This window comes from Trichomycterus rosablanca, chromosome 5 (assembly GCF_030014385.1).
Source record: "Trichomycterus rosablanca isolate fTriRos1 chromosome 5, fTriRos1.hap1, whole genome shotgun sequence".
Taxonomy (NCBI): Eukaryota; Metazoa; Chordata; class Actinopteri; order Siluriformes; family Trichomycteridae; genus Trichomycterus; species Trichomycterus rosablanca.
In genome coordinates, this window is record NC_085992.1 from 49,777,298 (window position 1) to 49,804,455 (window position 27,158).

At 41.0% G+C, this 27,158-nt stretch overlaps 1 protein-coding gene across 1 annotated transcript; it reads right to left on the minus strand.

The window, feature by feature from the left end:
• Positions 1-1,613: 1,613 nt before the first annotated feature.
• vwa11 (von Willebrand factor A domain containing 11) lies at positions 1,614-26,904 on the minus strand. The gene is made up of 18 exons (XM_062996271.1): positions 26,852-26,904; positions 25,650-25,834; positions 22,600-22,878; positions 21,328-21,421; positions 20,950-21,078; positions 18,058-18,244; positions 16,179-16,348; positions 13,314-13,426; positions 13,076-13,192; positions 12,586-12,759; positions 11,830-11,962; positions 11,602-11,754; positions 9,042-9,134; positions 8,086-8,354; positions 5,944-6,077; positions 5,278-5,431; positions 3,362-3,661; positions 1,614-2,310 (listed from the first exon to the last, which is right to left on the minus strand). Exons 2-18 carry the CDS (start codon positions 25,830-25,832, stop codon positions 1,921-1,923), a joined length of 3,072 nt encoding a protein of 1,023 aa, XP_062852341.1. The 5' UTR covers positions 25,833-25,834; positions 26,852-26,904; the 3' UTR covers positions 1,614-1,920.
• Positions 26,905-27,158: the final 254 nt, after the last annotated feature.

The window sequence follows — 27,158 nt, forward strand, 5'->3', positions numbered from 1 at the left end:
TGCGCCACACATTTTCAATGGGAGACAGGTCTGGACTGCAGGCAGGCAGGCCAGTCTAGTACCCGCACTTATTTACTTCGAAGACACGCTGTTGTAACACGTGCAGAAGGTGGCTTGGCATCGTCTTGCTGAAATAAGCAGGGACGTCCCTGAAAAAGACGTTGCTTGAATGGCAGCATATGTTGCTCCAAAACCTGTATGTACCTTTCAGCATTAATGGTGCCTTCACAGATGTGCAAGTTACCCCTGCCATGGGCACTAACACACCCCCATACCATCAGAGATGCTGGCTTTTGAACTTTGCGCTGATAACAATCCGGACAGTCCTTTTCCTCTTTGGCCCGGAGGACACGACGTCCATGATTTCCAAAAACAATTTGAAATGTGGACTCGTCAGACCACAGAACACTTTTCCACTTTGCGTCAGTCCATCTCAGATGAGCTCAGGCCCAGAGAAGCTGGTGGCGTTTCTGGGTGTTGTTGATATATGGCTTTCGCTTTGCATGGTAGAGTTTTAACTTGCACTTGTAGATGGAGCGACGAACTGTGTTCACTGACAATGTTTTTCTGAAGTGTTCCTGAGCCCATGTGGTAATATCCGTTACAGAATGATGTCGGTTTTTAATGCAGTGCCGCCTGAGGTATCGAAGGTCACGGGCATTCAATGTTGGTTTTCGACCTTGCCGCTTACTTGCACAGATTTTTCCAGATTCTCTGAATCTTTTGATAATATTATGGACTGTAGATGATGAAATCCCTAAATTCCTTGCAATTGCACATTGAGAAACATTGTTCTTAAACTGTTGGACTATTTGCTCACGCAGTTGTTCACAAAGTTGTGAACCTTGCTTGTGAACGACTGAGCCTTTCGGGGATGCTCCCTTTATACCCAATCATGACAACTTTCCCAGTCTTTTGTTGCCCCCGTCCCAACTTCTTTGGAATGTGTTGCAGGCATCAAATTCAAAATGAGTGAATATTTGAAAAAAACCCAAAAAAGTTTACATTAAATATCTTGTCTTTGTAGTGTAATCAATTGAATATGAGTTGAAAAGGATTTGCAAATCATCGTATTCTGTTTTTATTCATGTTTTACACAATGTCCCAACTACATTGGAATTGTAATCTATCTATCTATCTATCTATCTATCTATCTATCTATCTATCTATCTATCTATCTATCTATCTATCATCTATCTATCTATCATCTGTCTATATGTCTATCTATCTGCTCTATAGCAAGGCTCTTCTAATAGTTAAATAAACAAATTTTAACAAGCACAAAATAAAAGAAACTTGAACATGAACGCTCCCTTGTGGAGGCTTTACGTTACACGTTGTAAACCACAGTGGGACCAGATTGCCAACATTTTTATTAATGAAGTACTGTATATTTCCTTTGGTGTTTTAATGTGTTTTGATGTGTTGCCTGAGTTGCGATAAAAATCATGGCCAAAAAAGTTTAAGTGCCGTTATTGGTGACGCCACTCCACTCATATTCTGGTCTCCACTCCTACAAACTCCTGCTTTCTGTTCATGTGTGCATTTGTGACATCATTAATGAGGAGTGTTTGTGTTTAGATTCACTGATGAATCAGATACTGACCAATGGGACACGACTATACAGAGTTTATTGTGCCAGAGACGCCACTGCCTGGTTTGGGCATGAACAGTTGGCTTCAAGAATTACAGAGTAAACCTGTTTTACAGTTACATGATGTGACTACGAGCACAGAGGGATCACACAAAGATTTGCTTGGTGGAACGTTATACAGAATATTAACAGATTTATAGCTTCACTTCTGTATATGATCTACACTGAAGTAAATTTAGATGGTTTGAGATTAAACTTAATACAGTTATAATGTCAGTTGTCACTATTGGAGCAGATGAACGATCAATATGAATCTTCTAGTCACATTAAAATGAGACGACACCACGCAAGACGCTCTGGGCCGAAACCAACAGACAGAGCCAGAGCAGCAGAGACGGGGTGAGGAAAACCCCTCCATTTTTCTTCATCGTGTAAACGCATTCCCCCACGTTTCCTTCTTTATCCACAAGAGTCAGGTTTAATTCACGTCTGCAGCACGAGGAGTTGTAGAACCCCATAACCACGGGTATTCCACCCTCGTCCACTGTAATCTGGCTAAAATCTCCACTGCCTTTCTGTACTGAGACGTCTTCAATGCCTGAGCCGTCGCCGTCCGTTATTTTGACAGACAGGTCCCAGTTTGAAAGGGTGCAGTCAGACGGGCAGATTTCACTCTCCTTTACAATTGTACACTTGGGAGGAGTAAAATCAGTCACCTGTTCAGGACAGAGGAAATAAGAAATCAGGTATGAGGGGTTGTTAACTAAATTCAGCAGGTAATATCTTTCTGTCTGTCTGTCTATAATATCTATATCTGTAATATCTATCTGTCTGTCTGTCTATCTTTCTATAATATCTACTGTATATATCTGTCTGTCTGTCTGCCTGTCTCTGTATGTCTGCCTGTCTATCTGTATGTCTGCCTGTCTATCTGTCTGTCTATCTGTATGACTGTCTATCTATCTGCCTGTTTGTCTGTCTGTCTGTCTATCTATCTGTTTTTCTATCTATCTGTATGAATGCATGTCTATCTATCTATCTATCTATCTATCTATCTATCTATCTATCTATCTATCTATCTATCTATCTATCTATCTATCTGTCTGTGTCTGGCTGTCTAATCTATTGAATCTATCTGTCTATCTGTCTGTCTGTATATGTCTGTCTGTATATGTCTGTCTGTCTAGATCTATCTATCTGTCTGTATACCTATCTGTCTGTGTCTGTCTGTCTAATCTATCTAATTTATCTGTCTGTCTGTCTGTCTGTCTGTCTGTCTGTCTATCTATCTATCTATCTATCTATCTATCTATCTATCTATCTGTTTGTCTATCTGTGTGAATGCCTGTCTGTCTGTCTGTCTGTCTGTCTGTCTGTCTATCTATCTATCTATCTATCTGTTTGTCTATCTGTGTGAATGCCTGTCTATCTATCTGTCTGTCTATCTATCTGTCTGTCTGTCTGTCTGTCTGTCTGTCTGTCTGTCTGTCTGTCTGTCTATCTATCTATCTATCTATCTATCTATCTATCTGTCTGTCTATCTGTCTATCTATCTATCTATCTATCTAACTATCTGCTCTATAGCAGGGCTCTTCTAATAGTTAAACACAATACAGTTATAATGTCAGTTGTCACTATTGGAGCAGATGAACGATCAACCTGAATCTTCTAGTCACATTAAAATGAGACGACACCACGCAAGACGCTCTGGGCCAAAACCAACAGACAGAGCCAGAGCAGCAGAGACAGGGTGAGGAAAACACTTACGTTTCTTTCCATGGTGTAAACACATCTCCCCACGTTTCCTTCTTTATCCACAGCACTCAGGATTAAATCACGTGTGCAGCACGAGGAGTTGTAGAAACCCACAACCACGGGTATTCCACCCTCGTCCACTGTAGTGTGGCTAAAATCTCCACTGCCTTTCTGTACTGAGATATCTCGGATGCCCGAGCCGTCGCCGTCCGTTATGTTGACAGACAGGTCCCAGTCTGAAAGGGTGCAGTCGGACGGGCAGATTTTACTCACACTCATGATTGTACACTTGGGAGGAGTGAAATCAGTCACCTGACAGAGAAAATAAGAATGATGATCACATACAGTATAACAGTAATGGTGCTGAAATACGGTACCAGAGGTTGCGAACTAAATTCAGCAGGTTGGTTAAAATATGAATAGGATTTTACTTCCAAAAACATCCAATCATTTGCAACCGATAAAATTCCAGTCCTGTTTTATTTACATATTTTTATATCGTTATTTTTTACACTTTAGCTTCAGTCTTTAATTGATTGTGTTAAACTATAAAACAGAATTACTACAATTACTACAGTGCTCTGATTAAGGTGTAGAACACATAATGATGTACCCCACCTTGTGCAGTTTCTAATTTCACCTTCTGTGGATGTTCCTAACAAAAACTACCACAAAGTTGGCCAAATACGGAGGCAAAAATAACATATTTAAGCTAAAGAAAGCAAATAACTGACACAGATTATGTTATATTCTGACTGTTTTTAAATGTTATTTTATTGTCTGTTTGCATTACAGATTTGGTGTCATAACACTTAGAAACCTGATCCTTTATAAAGTAAGGCATTTACCTATCTGTCTGTCTGTCTGTCTGTCTGTCTGTCTGTCTGTCTGTCTGTCTGTCTGTCTATCTATCTCAGATTCTTTTTTTTTTAACTGCATTTACAGTTTTTCTCAATTGCTTTGGTGCATTTCTCTGATCAGAATTAAAATTCTCATAACTGTTAGTTCAACCTCCACAAGATTTAGTCATTTGTGCACATCATAGTAGCAGTTTCTCATTCCTTCCAACAAATTGCAAATGCTTTTGGACATGCATCAATTGCTTCCATACAATTCTCTGCTGTTTTATAACATTATCATTTGCTTATGTCATGTAAGTCAAAATGAACTATACTTATGAATGCTGAATAGTCATTCCCTATGAAACTAACAGTCCTCATTTCATTGCTTGAATCATTACATACAAAAATGTTGAACTAGTTGTCAAAATCAGTATGTTGTATGTTCCAATTCACTTCCAATATGTACTGCAATATTGCTTACAGTTGTGCACAGCTCTACCCAAAGGGTGTTTCTTATGTTTGTTGTAAATAAGTTTGTACTTTGCTTTAGCACAATGCTGTGAACAAATTAGAATTGCAAAGAGCATATGCAGTAAAAATGTGAAACATACATATTGAGTGTCTTGTACTCATTTACCTCACTAAATACAGTAATGTGTAACCTAACTGTAGATTTCAAATGGCTGTGCTAATAGTGTATAGTGCTGTCTTGAGCATTTTCAGGTAGTGTCACCATGATCTGACTTTTTTGCATTGGAAAACACTTACAGAGTGAACTGTCATAATGAAAAGGACTTTTTATTTTGATGACACTGACACTTTCATTGACATGAATACTTGCTTTTGAGGAATGAACTATCCATTTTGAGCAAGTGACACGTTTTTGCAGAAATGCACTTACTGTTGTGCAAATGTTAATAGTGATGTGAGAAATGCACCAAAGCGACTGAGAAAAACTGTAAGTGTCCCTATCACCCCCCCCCCCCCCCCCCCCCAAATGGGGTTTGTAGTTAGTTTGTAGAGATAAATGTTTTGTAAGATCCTTCCATGATCCTGCCAGCATTTTAGTCACATTTCTGATCTTACCGCGGCGAGAGCAGAAAGTCGGAGCACGGCGTAGTTAGATTCACCATCTCCTGCCTCAGCCAGAATAGTGAGCGTGACGTCCGTGCCTGATGCCATGTCTGCTGGTGGTTTAAGAGTCACTTTGCCTTCACCTATACCTCCAGTCACTGTGAGCCTGAGATAAAAACATTTGTGTTTTATGATGATATTAGGGACGTTTCTGCTTCTCTTACAGTTATTACAATAACACTAGTGGAATATTAAGTATACATAATCTCTGTTTTTGATATCAATACAGAAGAACTTTTATTTAGCATTCAGGGGTAAACCGGCGACAGGGTCATGGGCGGCCGAGGCTCATCGATGTACGTGGGGAGAGAAGGCTGGTCTGTGTGGTCCGATCCAACAGACGAGCTACTGTAGCTCAAACTGCTGAAGAAGTTCATGCTGGTTCTGATAGAAAGATGTCAGTTTGTTGTGTAAGGGGCAGCAACATATTAGGATGACATTAGGCTCCTCACATGCATTAATGAGCCTTGGTCGCCCATAACCCTGTCGCCGGTTTACCACTGTTCCTTCCTTGAACCACTTTTCAGGTAAAACTGTGCTTAGAATTAGAATATTCCTTTAAACTAGTTGTAAAGCTGACAATAAAGCTATAACAATAAATAGGTAAGTTGCACTTACCTGTCATTAAATATCATTACTATGTCTCTGTCGTTTCTGGCACTGATAGTAAAGACGCTTTCGGCTCCAGTGGTGTTTACGGTGAAGGAAACATCAAAGTCTTTTCCTGGCAACATGGTGCTGTCAACTACAGACTGCAAAACAGAACACACATACATTTCTTTGTATTTATCGTGTTTAAAGAACTTATGGTATATATACAGTGAAGCCACCAGTCTGCACACACCTTTGTGTGGGAGGGAGGTGAGCAGGAACCTGAGGGTCACTCTTACCCCTTTTCCACCAAAAAAAACATGGTTCTTGAACCGGTTCTGTTCAGGTTTCTCTGAACCTTGGTGTTCTGTAGAGAACCGACGCACGTTTCCACAAGTTTTTGAGAACCAAGCAGCGTCATCATCGGTGGGCGTTACTTAACGAAAGTTCAGAGTAGTAACATCATGGTGGAGCGTGTGGATTATGTGCGAGCATTTGTGCTGCTGTTACAGATGTTTGTTTTTATGTAAAAAGCATCAATCTAACAATCGGTGATAAGAAGACGTGACGTGTTTGTCTCAGTTGTTGTTTTCTTTAGTTCATTGATGTGAGAAGCGTTTTGCTCTTCGGTTTCACCGCGACTCTCAGCTCAAATAACCGATTTGCTCAGCGCTCGACTCGAGAGATAAAACACGAACAACACGAACATCTATCTGTGTGAAATAAACATCAAATCTACTCTAAAATACCACATGTAGCTGTGTTTAACTGGATTCACTTTACGTGTGTTTATGCAGGGGAGTTTAAAAAGCTTCACGCTTTATTTTTCACGTTAAGCATGTTTCGTTCTGTCCGGGTCAGTTTTCTGCTTCTCTTACAGTTATTACAATAACACTAGGGAAATATTAGGTACACACTTTTATCACGTCATATCACACAGTTCACATTTTTTAAAGGCGCTTTGAAAATATCAGCGGCAAACTGGCTCAAAATGTAATCAGGTGAACTTTAAAAGATAAAAATGCAGCATTAAGCTCCATACGAGACCCCCGCTGACGCCATTGTTGCTGTCGCTATGCTGTACAACATGACACGCCCACAGGTGACGTCACGGTTCAGGCTGAAAAACCAAGTATTCTGTGGTGCCATATTGGCCCGCTAGTTCGCTGTCTGGAACCTCTTTTTTCCGGTGGAAACATGCGAAACCGGTTCAAAGTCAGGTTCGGGAACTGGAACGGGCTCCGTGCCGCGTCGGTGGAAAAGGGGTATATGACAGAGCTCCAGCGTATCCTTTTGGAGGTGGGAGAACCTATCAGAAGATCAACCATCCAGGCAGCACTCCACCAAGACGGAAGCCACTCCTTAATAAAAGGCACATGACAGCCTGCTTGGAGTTTGCCAAAGGGCACCTAGAGGACTCTCAAACCATGAAAAGCAAGATTCTCTGGTCTGATGAAAACAAAATGGAACTTTTTGGCCTGAATACCAAGTGCCACGTCTGGAGGAAACCAGGCGCTGCTCATCACTTGGCTAATGCCATCGCCATCCCTACAGTAAAGCATGGCGGAGGCAGCATCATGATGTGGAGATGTTTTTAAGCATCTGGATCAGGGCGACTAGTCCTGATAGAGGGAAAGATGAATGCAGCTCAGTACACCAAGATCCTTGAAGAGAACCTGCTCCAGAGCGCTCTGGTCCTTCTAACAGGACAATGACCCAAAGCACACATCCAAGAGAACAAAGGAGTGGCTTCAGAGAAAGTCTGTGAATGTCCTTAAGTGGCCAGGCCAGAGCCCAGACCTGAATCCAATCAAACATCAGTGGAAGGAGATGAAAGAGGCCATGTACCGACGCTCCCCATCCAACCTGATGGAGCTTGCAAGGATACGCCAAGAGGAATGGGCAAAAATGTCCAGAAACAAGTGAGCCAAGCTCATAGGTGCATCAACCAAGTATTAGGCTAAGGGTGTGTACAGACATGTAACCCCTGAATAAACTATTTTTGTCAGTAAAATAGACCCGTTTTCACTTCGTAATTATTGACGATTGTGTTTAGATGTCTGAGCCACAAAAGCACTAAATCTATTACATATCACAATTATTCGGACATCATTTGTGGGACAATTGTGAGGTCTAACTGCACATGGAAGAAGACGACGCTGATTGTACCTTGACTGTGACTTTGGACAGAGACATCTGAGTAGTGCTCTGTCTCTGAAACTGACTGGCAGTAGCCACGTCTTCTCCTTTTATCATGACCACGAGTTCTCCTGCTGAAACATCACTAACGGTGACCAGAAACTTCCCGTCGCCTATTCCCTCGATGGTTCCGGGCCACGTGACTGCTTGTGAAACCTCTACCAGAGAGACTTCCTGAAGCTTTAGAGCTGCACCTCCTTTCTGTCCTGTTAATGTCAGCAAAAGCTTAGCAGGTGAACCTGAAGAATGGAAGAAAACACGGGGTGGGTAAGTGGCGAGTCCTATATAGAGTGATACCCTGTAACTTGACTCCCCCTAAACTCGAAATCTTTAAAACTTGACTCCCTTTGTTCAGCGTCAAGTGTCATCAAAGTGTGAATATGAGCTGAATCTGCATGAGTGTGGAATAAGCATCAGATCCAGTGTTACAGCTCCACATCTATCTACACTATATTGCCAAAATTCAATATAGTGTACAAGTTTCTCGGCAAAGGGCGTTTCAAAGATTTCAAGTGACGTTGAGTTACAAGGTACCTCTGCATATAATATCTTGTACAGGTGTATACAATTCATTCTCCTGTTCCAGCTGCACCCCTGTGCACAAGTCTTGTTCCATAAATCTATGGTTTGATAAGTTTTCAATGGAGGAAGCCCTGATATCAGCCCCAATAAACATATCTGTGATGAATTGGAACAATCAGGTGTTCTACATTTACATTACAATTATCACTGAATACAATTTGAGCAATTAGGGGTTAAGACCCTTGCTCAGGGGTCCAACAGTGGCAACTTGGTGATGGTGGTGCTTGAACCGGCAACCTTCTGATTACTAGTCCAGTACCCTAACCGCTGAGCTATCACTCAAATGACTGCACTGTCTCACTTAGACAGCTTGTATGCACTGATGAGTGAATTATTATTCCCACCTGTCTGTGGGCGACCGTCAATAGCCGCGAATCCAGGGTGGGGTCCTCCGAATACCTCCACAAAGTCGTAAATGAACGTGATCGGACTTTGACCTGAAAGAAGACGACACTGGTGTGATAAATGTGTAGATTACCTGGTATTAACTACTTCATAAAGATAACTAGTCCACCTCTTTGTTAGGTATGTCTAAGTACAAATGTTCATTAACGAAAACGATATGATTTTTAAAAAAGTAAAAGCTACACAGATCTAGTATACATGATCACAGAATCAGGCTTTATTGACCAAGTAACTCACACTCACACACACACATTCATATCTGTAAACATTAGCATGTGCAATTCACATTATGGGTTATAAGATGCAGCTATTCTTACACCGAGCAGGTATAACATTATGAGCACTGACAGGTGAAGTGAATAACACTGATTATCTCTTCATCACGGCACCTGTTAGTGGGGGGGATATATTAGGCAGCAAGTGAACATTTTATCCTCAAAGTTGATGTTAGAAGCAGGAAAAATGGGCGAGCGTGAGGATCTGAGCGAGTTTGACGAGGGCCAAATTGTGATGGCTAGATGACTGGGTCAGAGCATCTCCAAAACTGCAGCTCTTGTGGGGTGTGTCCCGGTCTGCAGTGGTCCAAGAAGGGAACAGTGGTAAACCGGCGACAGGGTCATGGGCGGCCGAGGCTCACTGACACAGGCTGGCCTGTGTGGTGCGGTCCAACAGACGAGCTGCTGTAGCTCAAACTGCTGAAGAAGTTCATGCTGGTTCTGATAGAAAGGTGTCAGAATACACAGAGCAGCACAGTTTGGTGCGTATGGGGCAGCAACATACAGTATAAGGATGACGCGACAACACAATATTAGAAAGGTGGTCATAATGTTATGCCTGATAAGTGTATTTTATTATTTATATTTGGGTAGTAAAGGAGGATCCACCAAAGACTGAGTCTTGGATTCTGGCTCACGTCTTTGTGGCACTTCGATAAAAAAAAAAATTAAAAAAAACATTTCTTACCATCTACTGTAGTTTTCAACCTGTGGGGCGTAGCTGTCCAGGGGGCGTGACATTATGAGATTTTCTTACTTCTAAAACTAAAGCAATTCATTTTTTGACCCACAGGAGGCGTATTCGATTCTAATGTTATCCAGCTCAGTCTACAATCTACATCAGGGGTGTCAAACTCATTTTCACCGAGGGCCACATCTGCATCATGGTGGCCGATCGTAACGTATCCTGCTGTGATTGCAGTCGCCTTTTAAGCCTTGGACAATTTGTTGTTTTTCTTGAAGGTTGGTGTCAAAATGCCAAATTTATTCTATATATTTATAACATATATCTACATTTATATTGTCCTCCTTTACCACTGACACGCCTCATAACACAAGAGACGTACCGGTTTCTCTTGTTTTCACTTTCACATCTTTCATTAAATTTCCTCCTTCTGCTTCAATTTTCTCTTCTTGGACATTTTGGGATTATTTGTAAATATTTGTCAGCATCACTTGTTGGAAAACCGCCTCAGTTAAACGCTGATGTGGAAACTTTGTGGGTCACAAAATCGGCATGCATTGTTGGAGATGCAGTTTATGTACGATTTTACAGTTTATTTTAAGACAATCATACGTCTTTTTTTTAATGCATTTTCTCCACATTTTCCTCCCGATTTAGTGACTCAATTTTGTCTTCCGCTGCTGAGAGATGACAGATTACATCCGAGGAGAGCAAATCACTGTGCATGCCTCTTCCGACACGTGCATAGCCCTCCTCATCTCTTCCGCCAATCAGGGTCCTTACACAGAGTATGAAGATCCACCCACCCACCCACACACAGTCCGGCCCCCACCCTGCAGATATGCTGGCCAATTAGTATCTGCTGCAGGCACTGCCAATTATGCCCGCTAGATGGCTAGTTTTCGAATCATACGTCTTTTAAGCTCTGAGTTTGACACGTGGTCTACTGTCAGTCAAAGCAGAGAATCCTGAACTGGTGAACTGAGTGCCTGTATTGATGTACTTTTGCCTCTATTGGCTCTTTGAAGCAGCGTGTTCTGCTCTCGTCTACATCAAAAGCAAGAACCGTTCAGGATTTACGACCAGCTGTAACTGAACCACGAATTTCTACGATGTGCTCAAGGAAACAGGCTCAGCCGTCGCATAGAATAAGTTAGGTTTAGGCTGTGTTATCTTTTTAAGTAAATATTTAAATCAGCAAAATTGCTGTGTATGAATGACGTGCACAGTGATAATTATGTTATTTTAGCTTGTCAAGAGCTTTTGCAATGGTTTCTGGATGAGGGTTGCAAAAAGGTTGAAAACCCCTGATCTACTGTACATGATATTATAAAAGGATTCGTGGAATCTGGAGAAATCTCAGTCTGTGTACGGCAACTAACGTGACAGGAATTAGAACATTTTGAAAAGAGTAATGGGCTAAATCTATTGCTCAGTTAGTATAAGAAATACTGCTGTATGTCGTACCCATAATAGTAGCTTAATTAAGTGATAAATAAGAAGCTGAATATTTTATTTGGGCTGCACTGTGTGGCTCACCTGTGACTTTAATGGTGTAGGAATCTGTTGACTCCATGTTAATGCTCCACGTTCCTGTTTCTATGGGAGACTTGAACTGAACTCGCTGCAGGTTCCCCACCGTATGAATCGTAGCTAGAGGTCCGTCACTGACGCTGTGAGGTTGGCTTTTACCTGATAAACAAGTTGTCTGAGTCAGTTACACGTCTAGTACGGATTAGTAGATTCGGATTACAGTTCTAATCTCACCTGATGGGCTGCGAAGAGTGAACTTCAGGTTACTTCCTGTAAAATAGGCCGTAACGTTAGTCAGTGATTCATCTATCAAGAAGGTGAAAGTCTCCACGAGACCGGAGTTCCTGGCTCGCTGAAGGATTGTCACCTGGGATAATAAGAAGATTTAAACACCTCATCAGTTTTACATGTGTAATTAACACTTTTAATTGCTGACAGACATAAATATCTCCATTATACTCATATACTAGGTCAGACCTGGACATTGTACTGGACATTAGCCCAATTGAAAATCAGAGGGACAAATTGTGATGGTTAAATGACTGGGTCAGAGCATCTCAAAAACTGCAGCTCTTGTGGGGTGTTCCCAGCAGTGGTCAGTATCTATTAAAAGTGGTCCAAGGAAGGAACAGTGGTAAACCGGTGACAGGGTCATGGGCAGCCGAGACTCATTGATGCACGTGGGAAGCGAAGGCTGGCCCGTGTGGTCCGACCCAACAGACGAGCTACTGTAGCTCAAACTGCTGAAGAAGTTCATGTTGGTTCTGATAGAAAGGTGTCAGAATACACAGAGCGGCACAGATTGTTGCATATAGGGCAGTGAAAGGGGGACCAACACAATATTAGGAAGGTGGTCATAATGTTATGCCTCATCAGTGTACAGTTCAACTGTCTGCTTCCTTGTGTGTATAAACTCTTAAACTTACTTCCATTTTACAGGTGAAAACAAGAAGAAAAGATCATTAATTGTGGACGTATTTGAATTCCTACCAAAGCAGACGTGGAGGTGTCTAAAATGATGTCAGTGGCACTGGGCAAGTTGGCTTTGGAGACCTCTATAGCCAGTCCTCCGGAGGCTAAAGCCAAGTCGTAATACAGATCGAACTTGGCGCGAGTGTGCAGAGATCTTGCTGCTCTGCTCTTTACCGTCAAGAAGAAAAACACCTAATTAAAACAGATCAGAAGACGAGCAGTTAAAAAGCTGTACAGCATTATCGGAGTGAGAAAACAGCTGAGGTAATGAATAAAAATAAATCTGCTTAAATAAAACCTGCGGTAGGTAACTTTTACTCGCTTAAAACTATAAAAGTAGAGGGATTGTACGTCAAATGCCTCAAAGTCACAAGCCGCCATTTTAAACACTCATTTTAACACTTGACATTTCCTATCATTGCCTGTTTCTTCACATCCACACTATAATTTGCATTATTTTTAAAGATGTACTGGCTTTTATGTAAAATCTAAAGACCAGGGTGTTTACTTCAGAATTGGTGCTCCTCATGAGGGCGAGGATGGTACTTCTCAAGTGCATGTCTTTAGGCGAGGCGTCAGTGAAAACGAAAATGTTAGAGGAGGCAGAAGCTCCGGTCAGAGCCAGCTGAAAGAGATACACACACACAAAAGCATGAATTTAAAACACGGAGAGGCTACAGAATGGATTCTGACTCTGTCTATGTCTTAATTTCTCGTGCAAAAGTTGTTTAGCTGTTCAGCCATACCTGCAATCCTGACAGACACATCTCAGGTTCATCCCCACCACCCGTTGCACCGAGTTTGGAAATCTCTAATTTCATCACATCTGGGTTTGTTGTCCTGATAAGTGGTCCAAACGCTGCAAACACAAACACAGTGAAACGTATATTAATGTTTATTTAAACGTCATTTAGCTTTTTATAAACATATTATTTACTGGATCAGTCCAGATCAATTCTAGACCAGATTCATACCAACCAATACAAACACAAAATCAAGAAAGAAAAAAAAACAGGTCAAGATATAGACAGACAGACAGATAGATAAATAGATAGATAGACAAATAGATAGATAGACATATAGACAGACAGACAGACAGTTAGACAGACAGACAGACAGAAAGACAAATAGATAGATAGATAGATAGAGACAGACAGACAGACATATAGATAGATAGACAGACAGTTAGATAGATAACTAGATAAAGTAAAGGCCAAGGGTGCAAGCTTAATCTGAACGCCCGTGATCTTCCATCCCTCAGACGGCATCAAGAACCTCCACTCAACACTAGCTGATATAACCACATGGGTGAGGGATTAGTTTATCAAACCTTTATCAATCTCTACAATACAGAGTTACTGCACTAATGATACTTAAAACTTTACTGTGCAAAAAAGAAGCCTTATGTTAACCATGTCCAGAAGTGGCGTCAACTTCTCTGGGCTCGGAGGCATCTAGGATGGACCATCACACAGTGGAAACGTGTATTGTGGTCAGATGAATCAGCATCCAGGTTGTTTTTGGAAAAAATGGATGCCGTGTGCTCCGAACCAAAGACGAAAAGGATCCAGACTGTTATCAGCAACAAGTCCAAAATCCAGGGTGTGTCATGGTATGAGGGTGTGTCAGTACCAGGGTCTGTCATGGTATGAGGGTGTGTCAGTACCAGGGTCTGTCATGGTATGGGCCAGTGATAGCTCAGTGGTTAAGATGGTTAAGTGGTTAACTAGACTAGTAAACAGAAGGTTGCCGGTTCAAGCCCCGCCACCACCAAGTTGCCACTGTTGGGTCCCTGAGCAAGGCCCTTAACCCTCAATTGCTCATCATGTTCCGCTCATTGTGTAAGTCGCTTTGGATAAAAGCGTCTGCTAAATGCTGAAAATTTAAAATGTATGGGGGTGTGTCAAGACGTCTGCCTTCAAGACGTCGTCTTTTCCAGGGACGTCCAGCATTTTTTAACAAGTCGATACAAAACATCATGCCAAAACATCTTTTAAGTGGTGAAAAGGAACGACAACATTACAAAGTGGTAAATGCTCTACTGTCCCAACTTTTTTGGTATGTGTTGCAGGCTTGAATAAAGGAATGGATGTTTATTAATAAATGAAATTAAGCTGAGCAGATAAAAGATGAAATATCTCAGGTTCATCCTGTCTGACATTAAATACAAGTCAAAGTAAATGTAAGAAACTCTGTGTTTTACAATTATTATTATTATTAATTGCATTTTCCATGCTGTGCCAACTTTTTCTGATTTGGGGTTGTATGTCAATATATGAAATTGTTCCAATCTCTGTTAGGTTTCATGTATAGTTTGTACAAATATAGGTGTATATTTTATACACTGCCTGGCCAAAAAAAAGGTCACCACCTGGATTTAACTAAGCAAATAGGTAAGAGCCTCCCATTGGATAATTACTACATGGGTGATTGTGTTTCAGTTGGCAACAAGTTATTTAACCCTAACTGATGCAGTGAGTAGCTTCTCATTTGCTATACAACCATGTGGAAAGACACGTCCTGTGGTCGTGGAAAAGATGTTAATCTGTTTCAGAAGGATCAAATTATTGGCATCAAGCAGAGAAAACATTTAAGGAGAAGCTAAAACGACTAAAATCAGGTTAAGAACTGTCCAACGTTTTATTAAAAACTGGAAGGACAGTGGGGGGGGGGACATCATCTTCGATGAAGGAATGTGGTAAGAAAAAAATCTTGAATGATGGTGATCGGCGATCACTTAAACGTTTGGTGAAATCAAATGGTAGAAAAACTCCAGTAGAACTCAGGGATGTTTAATAGTGACAGTAAGAGCATTTCCACATGCACAATGCGAAGGGAACTCAAGGGATTGGGACTAAACAGCTGTGTAGCCTTAAGAAAACCACTTGTCAGTGAGGCTAAACGGCAAAAATGGCTTCAATTTGCTAGGGAGCATAAAGATTGGACTCTGGAGCAATGGAAGAAAGTCATGTGGTCTGATGAGTCCAGATTTACCCTGTTCCAGAGTGATGGGCGCATCAGGGTAAGAAGAGAGGCGGCTGAAGTGATGCACCCATCATGCCTAGTGCCTGCCGTACAAACCTGTGGGGGCAGTGCTATGATCTGGGGTCGCTGCAGTCGGTCAAGGTCTAGGTTCAGCAACATTATGTGCCCAAAGAATGAGGTCAGCTGACTACCTGAATATACTGAACCACCAGGTTATTCCATCAATGGATTTTTCTTCCCTGATGGCACGGGCATATTCCAAGATGACAATGCCAGGATTCATCGGGCTCAGGTTGTGAAAGAGTGGTTCAGGGAGCATGAGACATAATTTTCACACATGGATTGGCCACCACAGAGTCCAGACCTGAACCCCATTGATCTCCCATCATCAATACAAGATCTCGGGGAGAAATTAATGCAACTCTGGACAGAAATAAATGTTGTGACATTGCAGAAGCTTGTGGAAACGATGCCACAGCGAATGTGTGCCGTAATCAAAGCTAAAGGCGGTCCAACCAAATATTAGAGTGTGTGAACTTTTTTTTGGCCAGGCAGTGTATATGACAATGTGATATACAGTATGTCCATGTATTATATTTGCGTATGTGAAGTATGGGTTCACTTACATGGATCATTGAACTGTACCAGGATGTATTCTGAAGGTTCGTCCAGCGTTCCTTTCCTTCTGTCTATGATATCAAATGCGACTCTCTTCGCTTCGGCAATATCATCAGACATGCTGCCTGTAGTATCAATCACAAAGCTTAACACGGCAGAACGAGCAATACCCATCATCCTATAGTGAGAAAGAGGAAAAAGAAGGAAAGGTTATCAGATGTTCATGAGATGTTCGTATTTTGGCTGAAGTGAAAGGTTTACAACAGTCCTATTTGTCCAGATTTATTAATAAATATTGTTTATATTGCAGAACGTTAAAAACTCCATACAGAAAGGATCCTAGCCATCCGGTCTGGGAACCAAACCCAGGCCCTTCTTGCTCTGAGAAGACAGTGCCACCCACTGTGCCCCCATGCCACCTCATTGTGGTTTCAATACAAATCAAAAACACAAATGTAAAGCACTACCAGGTTGCTTTGATTTCTTTATCCTGTCCAGTTTATCCTGGACCAGCTCACTGGGGTTTAACTTTGGAGAATGTGCTTACTGGTCCATGACTGAAAGCTGACCATCTTCTTCTTGTGTTCTCAGGTACACCGACTAAGCATAACATTATGACCACCTCCCTAATATTGTGTTGGTCCCCCTTTTGCTGCCAAAACAGCACCGAGGCATGGACTCCACTAGACCCCTGAAGGTGTGCTGTGGTATCTGGCACCAAGATGTCAGCAGCAGATCCTTTAAGTTGCAACTCCTGTAAGTTGTGAGGTGGCGCCTCCATGGATCGGATTTGTTTGTCCAGCACATCTCACAGGTGCTCTATTAGATTGAGAGCTGGGGAATTTGGAGGCCAAGTCGACACCTCAGACTGGTTGTTGTGCTCCTCAAATCGTTCCTGAAGCACTTTTGCTCTGTGGCAGGGAGCATCATCCTGCTGAAAGAGGCCACAGCCATCAGGGAACCGTCTCCATGAGAGGGTGAACATGGTCTGCAACAATGCTTAGGTAGGTGCTATGTGTCAAAGTAACATCCACATGGATGGCAGGACCCAAGGTTTCCCAGCAGAACGTCACCCAAAGCATCACACTGCCTCCGCCAGTTCACTTTCTTCCCATAGTGCATCCTGGTACCATGTGTTCCCCAGGTAAGCCACCCACGTGATGTAAAAGAAAATGTTGATTCATCAGACCAGGCCACCTTCTTCCATTGCTCTGTGGTCCAGTTCCGATGCTCACATGCCCAATGGCGGTGGACAGGGGTCAGCATGGGCACCCTGACTGGTCTGCAGGTATGCAGCCCCATACGCACCAAACTGTGCTGCTCTGTGTATTCTGACACCTTTCCATCAGAACCAGCATGAACTTCTTCAGCAGTCTGAGCTACAGTAGCTCATCTGTTAGATCGGACCACAAGGGCCAGCCTTCGCTCCCCATGTGCATCAATGAGCCTTGGTTGCCCATGACCCTGTCGCCGGTTTACCACTGTTCCTTCCTTGGAGCACTTTTGATAGATACTGACCACTGCAGACCGGGAACCCCCCACAAGAGCTGCAGTTTTGGAGATGCTCTGCCCAGTCGTCTAGCCATCACAATTTGGCCCTCGTCAAACTTGCTCAGATCCTCACGCTCGTCCATTTTTCCTGCTTCTAACATCAACTTTGAGGATATAATGTTCACCTGCTGCCTAATATATCCCCCCCACTAACAGGTGCCGTGATGAAGAGATAATCAGTGTTATGCCTGGTCGGTTTAGTTTTGACATAGCCTTGAGGTGCATTTCATGCCATCCTCTCGCAGAAGATTGAACCTCTGAACAACTATATGTAAACCACTCTTGACTGGAATAGACCAGAAAGAATTCAGACAGGCCTAGAGTTCTGTCTCTTACCGGAGGTAGTCATTATTGCTGGTGGCTCCGCGGATGTCCTCCAGAAGCTCAAGAGTGGCCTCTGTTGCCAAATTGACTGCAATGTCGTGCAGGTCGGCGTTATGGGGGCGACGCTCATCTTTACTGATACCACCTCGAGGATCTTGGCCACTGCTCAGATCAGCATTGCCACCATGGCTGCATTTACCTAAAACCACACATACACAAAGATTTTAAAGATGCTGTATAACACACCTGGGCATTGCACAGCCTGCAGGCCACACCCGACCCACATGAGGTCAGTGGTCATTAAAAATTAGACGTAAATAAATGTATATAAATCACACATATATGTACAGTATGTATGTATGATATATATGAGTGCATACAGTGCCTTGCAAAAGTATTCAGCCCCCTTGAACTTTTCAACCTTTTGCCACATTTCAGGCTTCAAACATAACGATATGAAATTGTAATTTTTTGTGAAGAATCAACAACAAGTGGGACACAATCATGAAGTAGAACGAAATTTATTGGATATTTTAAACTTTTTTTTGAAATAAAAAACTAAAAAGTGGGGCGTGCAATATTATTCAGCCCCTTTACTTTCAGTGCAGCAAACTCACTCCAGAAGTTCAGTGAGGATCTCTGAATGATCCAATGTTGACCTAAATGACTGATGGTGATAAATAGAATCCACCTGTGTGTAATCAAGTCTCCGTATAAATGCACCTGCTCTGTGACAGTCTCAGAGTTCTGTTTAAAGCGCAGAGAGCATCATGAAGACCAAGGAACACACCAGGCAGGTCCGAGATACTGTTGTGGAGAAGTTTAAAGCCGGATTTGGATACAAAAATATTTCCCAAGCTTTAAACATCTCAAGGAGCACTGTGCAAGCGATCATATTGAAATGGAAGGAGTATCAGACCACTGCAAATCTACCAAGACCCGGCCGTCCCTCTAAACTTTCAGCTCAAACAAGGAGAAGACTGATCAGAGATGCAGCCAAGAGGCCCATGATCACTCTGAATGAACTGCAGAGATCTACAGCTGAGGTGGGAGAATCTGTCCATAGGACACAATCAGTCGTACACTGCACAAATCTGGCCTTTATGGAAGAGTGGCAAGAAGAAAGCCATTTCTCAAAGATATCTATAAAAAGTCACCTGGGAGACACACCAAACATGTGGAAGAAGGTGCTCTGGTCAGATGAAACCAAAATCGAACTTTTTGGCCACAATGCAAAACGTTATGTTTGGCGTAAAAGCAACACAGCTCATCACCCTGAACACACCATCCCCACTGTCAAACATGGTGGTGGCAGCATCATGGTTTGGGCCTGCTTTTCTTCAGCAGGGACAGGGAAGATGGTTAAAATTGATGGGAAGATGGATGGAGCCAAATACAGGAACATTCTGGAAGAAAACCTGTTGGAGTCTGCAAAAGACCTGAGACTGGGACGGAGATTTATCTTCCAACAAGACAATGATCCAAAACATAAAGCAAAATCTACAATGGAATGGTTCACAAATAAACGTATCCAGGTGTTAGAATGGCCAAGTCAAAGTCCAGACCTGAATCCCATCGAGAATCTGTGGAAAGAGCTGAAAACTGCTGTTCACAAACGCTCTCCATCCAACCTCACTGAGCTCGAGCTGTTTTGCAAGGAAGAATGGGCAAAAATATCTGTCTCTCGATGTGCAAAACTGATAGAGACATACCCCAAGCGACTTGCAGCTGTAATCGCAGCAAAAGGTGGCGCTACAAAGTATTAACGCAAGGGGGCTGAATAATATTGCACGCCCCACTTTTCAGTTTTTTATTTCTAAAAAAAGTTTAAAATATCCAATAAATTTCGTTCCACTTCACGATTGTGTCCCACTTGTTGTTGATTCTTCACAAAAAATTACAATTTCATATCTTTATGTTTGAAGCCTGAAATGTGGCAAAAGGTTGAAAAGTTCAAGGGGGCTGAATACTTTTGCAAGGCACTGTATACACCGATCAGCCATAACATTAAAAACACCTTCTTGTTTCAGCTCCACTTACCATATAGAAGCCCTTTGTAGTTCTACAATTACTGACTGTTGTCCATCTGTTTCTCTGCATGCTTTGTTAGCCTCCTTTCATGCTGTTCTTTATGGTCAGGACTCCCACAGGACCACCACAGAGCAGGTATTATTTAGGTGGTGGATCATTCTCAGCACTGCAGTGACACTGACATGGTGGTGGTGTGTTAGTGTGTGTTGTGCTGGTATGAGTGGATCAGACACAGCAGCACTGCTGGAGTTTTAAAACACCTCACTGTCACTGCTAGACTGAGAATCGTCCAAAAATATCCAACAGTGCCCAGTGGGCAGCGTCCTGTGACCACTGATGAAGGTCTAGAAGATGACCGACTCAAACAGCAGCAATAGATGAGTGATCGTCTCTGACTTTACATCTACAACTATGTAGGAGTATCTAATAGAGTGGACAGTGAGTGGACACGGTATTTAAAAACTCCATCAGCACCACCATGTCAGTGTCACTGCAGTGCTGAGAATGATCCACTACCTAAATAATACCTGCTCTGTGGTGGTCCTGTGGGGGTCCTGACCATTAAAGAACAGCATGAAAGGAGATAACAAAGCATGTAGAGAAACAAATGGACTACAGTCAGTAATTGTAGAACTACAAAGTGCTTCTATATGGTAAGTTGAGCTGATAAAATGGAGAGTGAGTGTAGAAACAAGGATGTGGTTTTAATGTTATGGCTGATCGGTGTATATACTGTATATATACGTATACACCTGTCTTTTCTGACTAAGCTCTTACATTAAATATGGATTATGATGCATAGCTACACGTATACATAGAGCAGATCAATTCTAGTTTGGAACAGTTAATCATGTCTCATGTGTTAATCCCCACCTTTAGGTTTGTCTGAAGAGAACAGACCCATGTACCCTGAGGTCAGTTTTTTCTCCTTTAAAATCTCGGGTAGCACAGGGTTCGCACAGGTTCCGTCGGCACAGTCACTGCAGGTCGGAGTGCTCACCTCTAAACACAGACAAATATACGGTACATAAGCACAGATCAGCACAGTACCAGTGACCTCCAGTTTACTCCGAAGACAGGTACGTCATTGTAAAAGTGACTGTGCTATGTACTTTAGATTGTGTGTCATCTTACCCATTTACAATAATAAAGATAAATACAGTGTAATTAGATGCAGTAAACACAATACAATCGTTGGTCATGCTCTATATCTGCTTATATCACTTAAATCTTAAATTGTTTTATGCTTACCAGCAACATTGTCGATAGCGAGGTCTGGTCTGATGAGGTTGGCATATGTAATCCTGTAACCCAGCTCCACCCAGTTACTGTGGCTGTAAAAATCCTGAAAGAACATTTATATCATATCTGTAAAGCAATTGTACACGTACAGGTTTTTCCCATCAGGTTTTACTGTCACGTTACAGTAATTTCTACATTGAGGTTTACTGAGTCATTGTTTATACATTTATTCTGCGTAAAGCCATCTTTAGTTCCTGTAATGCTAAATAAAAACTATTATAATGCTTTAATAGTTTGGGGGGAAATGAAATATAGTGTGTAGGGTAGTGTGTAGGTACTATACTATACTATACATTTGATAGATCTATCTATCTATCTATCTATCTATCTATCTATCTATCTATCTATCTATCTATCTATCTATCTATCTATCTATCTATCTATCTATCTTGTCTGTCTTTCTTTTGATCAATCTATCTGTCTGTCTATCAATATACAGTATATACTTTATATATATATATATATAAATCTGTATGTCTGTCTATCTGCCAACCTATCTGTCTGTCTATATATATTGTATATATACAGTATGTACTGTATATGTCTATCTATCTATCTATCTATCTATCTATCTATCTATCTATCTATCTATCTATCTATCTATCTATCTTGTCTGTCTGTCTTTCTTTTGATCAATCTGTCTGTCTATCTATCACAAGATATACTTTATATATATATATATATATATATATATACTGTATATATATATATATATATATATATATAAATCTGTATGTCTGTCTATCTGCCAACCTATCTGTCTGTCTATATATATACTGTATATATCTGTCTGTCTGTCTGTCTGTCTGTCTGTCTATCTATCTATCTATCTATCTATCTATCTATCTATCTATCTATCTATCTATCTATCTATCTATCTATCTATCTATCTATCTATCTATCTATTTGTCTGTCGGTCTGTCTGTCCGGCCATCTATCTAAAATGTGTTACAGTTGTTATTTTGTTTTTAGAAAAGTGCAGTTTAGTTTTTATATCAGTATTAAACACACACTGGTACAATTGTTCATGTCCTGTTGTAATTAAGCCCTTCATGTTTCAGTACACAAATCACTAAGATTATACCCATGTTTGCCAGGACAATGTGGTGGCCCATAGATTCATACAGTCTGGACTTGAGTTGTTTGGTAACCTCTCTGTAGTGCTGCCACATACAGTAATTTATTATTAAATACAAACAAGTTTTGGATGTTTATTGTTACCTGAAGAGTGTGTAAAACCCGTCCCAGTGATTCTCGAGCAGCCTGTAAGTTGTTGCTGCGGATGTTAACTTTGACTGCAGCAACACCATCGCGAATCAGAAGCTTTCCTTCAGCAAACGCCTCATTATTCATGTGATGCGCGTTACTGGTCATGAGGTCACGATCCACCAAGCCATTGTAGGTGTAAATCTGATTCAGAGCTTCATGGAACTTGGCACCGGACACCTCGCCAATGGCTGTACCTAAACATGCTCGCAGAAGCTCCTCTGCAGAGGAACCCTGGCACACAGAGGACAAGAGAAGATAATCTAGAGATTTATTAAATCAGAGCTTAAATCAAGATGTGAGTTCAACTAGAAATGCTGACTATCTAGATCTGGGTGAAGAAAGCAGCGTTTACTCTCTGCAGGGTTTACTATTTGCTGTCTAGGTGCCTTGGTATCAGTTTAAATTAAAAATCCTAATATATATTAGCTTTTAATATTGTTCCTATGACGGTGTAAGTCCCGTTATATTTTTTATAGATGCAACCCTAACCGCCCTACCGCTCCCGCTCAGGTAAACACCCGCCAATCCCACCCCCACCATATGCCTTCCGCCAACCCACCAGCCCAGAGTGTTCCTTATTTCCAGTTCTGAAAGTTGGCAACCCTTCTTCTATGTGTATATGTAGTTTACAAGCTGAATTAATGTTGTTATAATCAAACATTTCTTAAGTAATCAAATATTTAATACATTATCCTGTTAACTGGTCAGCTTATAAGTTCTTATTCTATTAATATATTAGCTTTTAAAGGTGCACATCTACTTAATATTTGCCTACTAATGCCTCTAGTTGAAACTAATACATTTAGCATTCATAATAATAATATTAAAACAATATGATAATAATGATAATCTTATATTAACTGGCAGGTTTGTAATATTTTACAGCCTCTTAATGTCATTTAAATTAATGCCACTGTAAAAAACATTTATTTAAACAAGTTATTGGTTTTTAATTACAGAATATGAATCTGCTAAATCAAGCTAAAACAAAGTAGCATGCTAGCTACACAACTGATTAGCTGGCTTCTATGTGTATATGTAGTTTACAAGCTGAATTAATGTTGTTATAATCAAACTTTTATTAAGTAATGAAGTATTTAATACATTATCCTGTTAACTGGTCAGCTTAGACGTTTTAATTTTATTAATATATATTAGCTTTTAAAGGTGTAAACTACATGACATTTGCCTACTAATGCCTTTAACTAGTTATCTTAGTTGAAACTAATAAATTTAGCATTCATAATAATAATATTACAATATGATAATAACATAAGTTATTGGTTTTTAATTACAGAATATAAATCTGCTAAATCGAGCTAAAACAAAGTAGCATGTTAGCTAACTTAGCTACCCAGCTGATTAGCTGGCTTCTATATGTAGTTTACAAGCTGATTTAAAGTTGTTATAATCAAACTTTTATTAAGTAATCAAGTATTTAATACATTATTCTGTTAGCTAGTCGTTGTAAATGTTTTTTTTATGCCAGTTTAAGCAACTTTGTTCTAACAAACACAGATCTACGTCTGATGTGCACATTAATGGTCTTAATAAAACCCTGTATTGAACACGGTGGAGGATTAAATGACTACAAAAGTAAAATAGCGCCACTTAGAGCTTAAAACATTATAAAACACAGATCTGCTATTTTAGCTTTTAAAACCAGCATTTAGTTTTAAGTTTTAAAAGGTTCTTCTCATTTCTGGATCTCATTTTTATGCCAATGATGGTGATGTCAACATAAACTAGTGCTCACATAATAGCTAATCCACAGCCGTAAAGAATAGTGTAAACCAGAGTGTTTCAAACTTATTCTCAAAGTGCCTCACATTTCGTCCATGATTTTTACCGTGACCCAGACAAACAAGGCATCAAAATGAAGCACAAAAACAAAATATACAGTCCCACTGTGGTTTACAAGATGTGACATAAAGCCTCCACAAGGGGGTGTTCGTGTACAAGTTTATTTCATGTTTATGTTTATCCTTATTGTCATTTTTTTGGCTCGCGACCCTTAGGGTTTAAAAACCCTGGTCTAGCCGCTCAGGTGGCGCAGCCGTAAAGTACGCTAGCTCACCAGAGTTGGGGTTTCGAATACATCGTATCGAATCTCAGCTCTGCCTTCCGACTGGGCTGGGCGGCTGCATGAACAACGATTGGCTGTTGTTCAGGGTTAGGGGTAAAAAGTCGGATCATAGGTCCTCATAACTGGTGCGACTGCGGCCCCTGCTGGCTGACTGATGGCACCTGCACAGGGCTGAGAAATAATGCCGATGGGGGTGTGGCCCTCCGTACACAGTGCCCGTCAGTGTATGAACTCGACTCGTGCAGGTGAAAAATGCAGTCTATACTGAATGTACGTGCCGGAGGGGGCGTACGTTAGTTGAAAAGCGTCCTCAGTCAGCGGTGAAGGGTCGAATCAGTATAGAGGACGCAATCAGGGTAATTGGACACGACTAGATTAGGGGGAGAAAATGTGGGGGGAAAAGTGGGAAAAATAGAAAATTCTAAAACCCTGGTCTAAATAGTAGATTAGTATTTGCAGCATTAGTAGACATTTTTATCCAAACTGACTTACACTTATGAACTTACAATTCAAGCGATTGAGGGTAAAGGACCTTGCTCAGGGGGCCACAGTGGCAACCTGGACCCATGCTGATGGGGATTAAATCGGCAACCTTATGATTGCTAGTACAGTACCCTGCTGAGCTACCACTGCCCATCTGTTTACTTAATACTGTCTAAACTTGCATTGATGTGTACACACAAAACCAGGATTTTTATGCTAAACATAACTAAAATGTCAATTTGGAGATTACATATTAAATTCAAGCATTTGATTGGTTAATAAAATTCACTCTGCCATGTTTTCCTTTGATAATTTGCTAAAACCAGGACTACTCATGTGCACCTCTGTAGCTGAAGCTGTGCTGTGTGGTAAACGTGATTTCACTGTTGAAAGTTAAAAGCTGAATAAATAATGTAAACAAACGTGTACTTACGGTTGGCTTGAACCGTCTACCTTCTGATTCAGCCACCGCCTCACACACTTCATAGATCTTCTTCATCACAGCATTGCCGGTGATGGTCACATGCGTGTTGCCACCACCTCCTATTGGCACGAACGCCCGGGCCCCGCACAGTGCCAGGGCCACCAGAGCAATAACGCGTAACGATGGCCTCATCTCTGGTAAAGAAGAGGAAAACATGTCCTATAATAAATATGTCCTGTATTTAAGAATTCCACAAAAGATCTTACCACAAATATCCCAAGATTGTTCCAAAAATTCCAAGTAACTAAAAACGACAAAATTGTGAAGATTTATTTAATGTAATTTCACAATTATTTACAAAAAAATCCAGAGTTAACTGACAAGAAAAATCAGTATTAATATTTACAAATTGCAATATGAAAAAAATATATATTATTGTTATTTAAACCCAGAGAGTGTCCTGTCTAACCAGAAGTATAAATGGTCAGTAACAACCAAAGATTATTATTTAGTAGTAGTACACTTTGCTGTTCCTTATTTATGACTGTAGACCATAACATCACATGCAGATTTTAGTTGCTTGTGTGCAAATAAAAAAAACCAAGATTACTTGGCACAATCCCCTAATCCCAAGTCAATCCCACAAATCCCAAAATCTTGGGAGAATCCCAAGGAGAGGCAACACTGGTCACCATTATGAGTCGGCTTTTTGCTTTTTGAGTATTAACTCACCAGCTGAGCACCACTGGTATATAAAAACCTTTAATTTAATACATTTTTACATTTAATTGAATTTCATTGTCACCAAATGCTTTATCCTGGTCAGGGTCTCAGTATGTCAGCTTTCACCAGGAAAGCAGGAATACACTGGACACAATGCCAAACCAATACAGTGTTTCGGCCATCCCTAACCTTTATCCCACCATCAACACCACCACCAACAGATATAGCTTCTAATGTATGTGTAGACACCCGGCCTGCCGATAGCACCTCTGAGAGCCAAACCAAGAACTCAGTGGTGAAGTGCTGGTGTAAATGATCACTGTGACAGCTAAGCCCAAAAACTTACATTTTATACAATTATAAATAATTGTAGTCATTTTAGAAAATAATACAAGAAAGATATGATTAAATATACACCAATCAGCCATAACATTAAAACCACCTCCTTGTTTCTACACTACACTGTTTATTTTATCAGCTCCACTTACCATATAGAAGCACTTTGTAGTTCTACAATTACTGATTGTAGTCCATCTGTTTCTCTACATGCTTTTTAGCCTGCTTTCATGCTGTTCTTCAATGGTCAGGACCCCCACAGGACCACCACAGAGCAGGTATTATTTAAGTGGTGGGTCATTCTCAGCACTGCAGTGACACTGACATGATAAGATAAGATTCCTTTATTGATCCCCATGGGGGAAATTCAAGTGTTACAGCAGCTCCAGTACAGTGTAAGTACAGTAAGTAGAGTAAAGAAAGTAGAATGAAATGTTATGCAATGCAATTACTATTATA

Coding starts and splice junctions, on each gene's coding strand:
- vwa11 (XM_062996271.1), bottom strand. CDS start 25,832: ATGAGGCCATCGTTACGCGTTATTGCTCTGGTGGCCCTGGCACTGTGC. Junction 11,755..11,829: donor CACTCTTCGCAGCCCATCAG/GTGAGATTAGAA, acceptor CTTGTTTATCAG/GTAAAAGCCAACCTCACAGC. Junction 3,662..5,277: donor GACTTTCTGCTCTCGCCGCG/GTAAGATCAGAA, acceptor TTTCTCTGTCAG/GTGACTGATTTCACTCCTCC.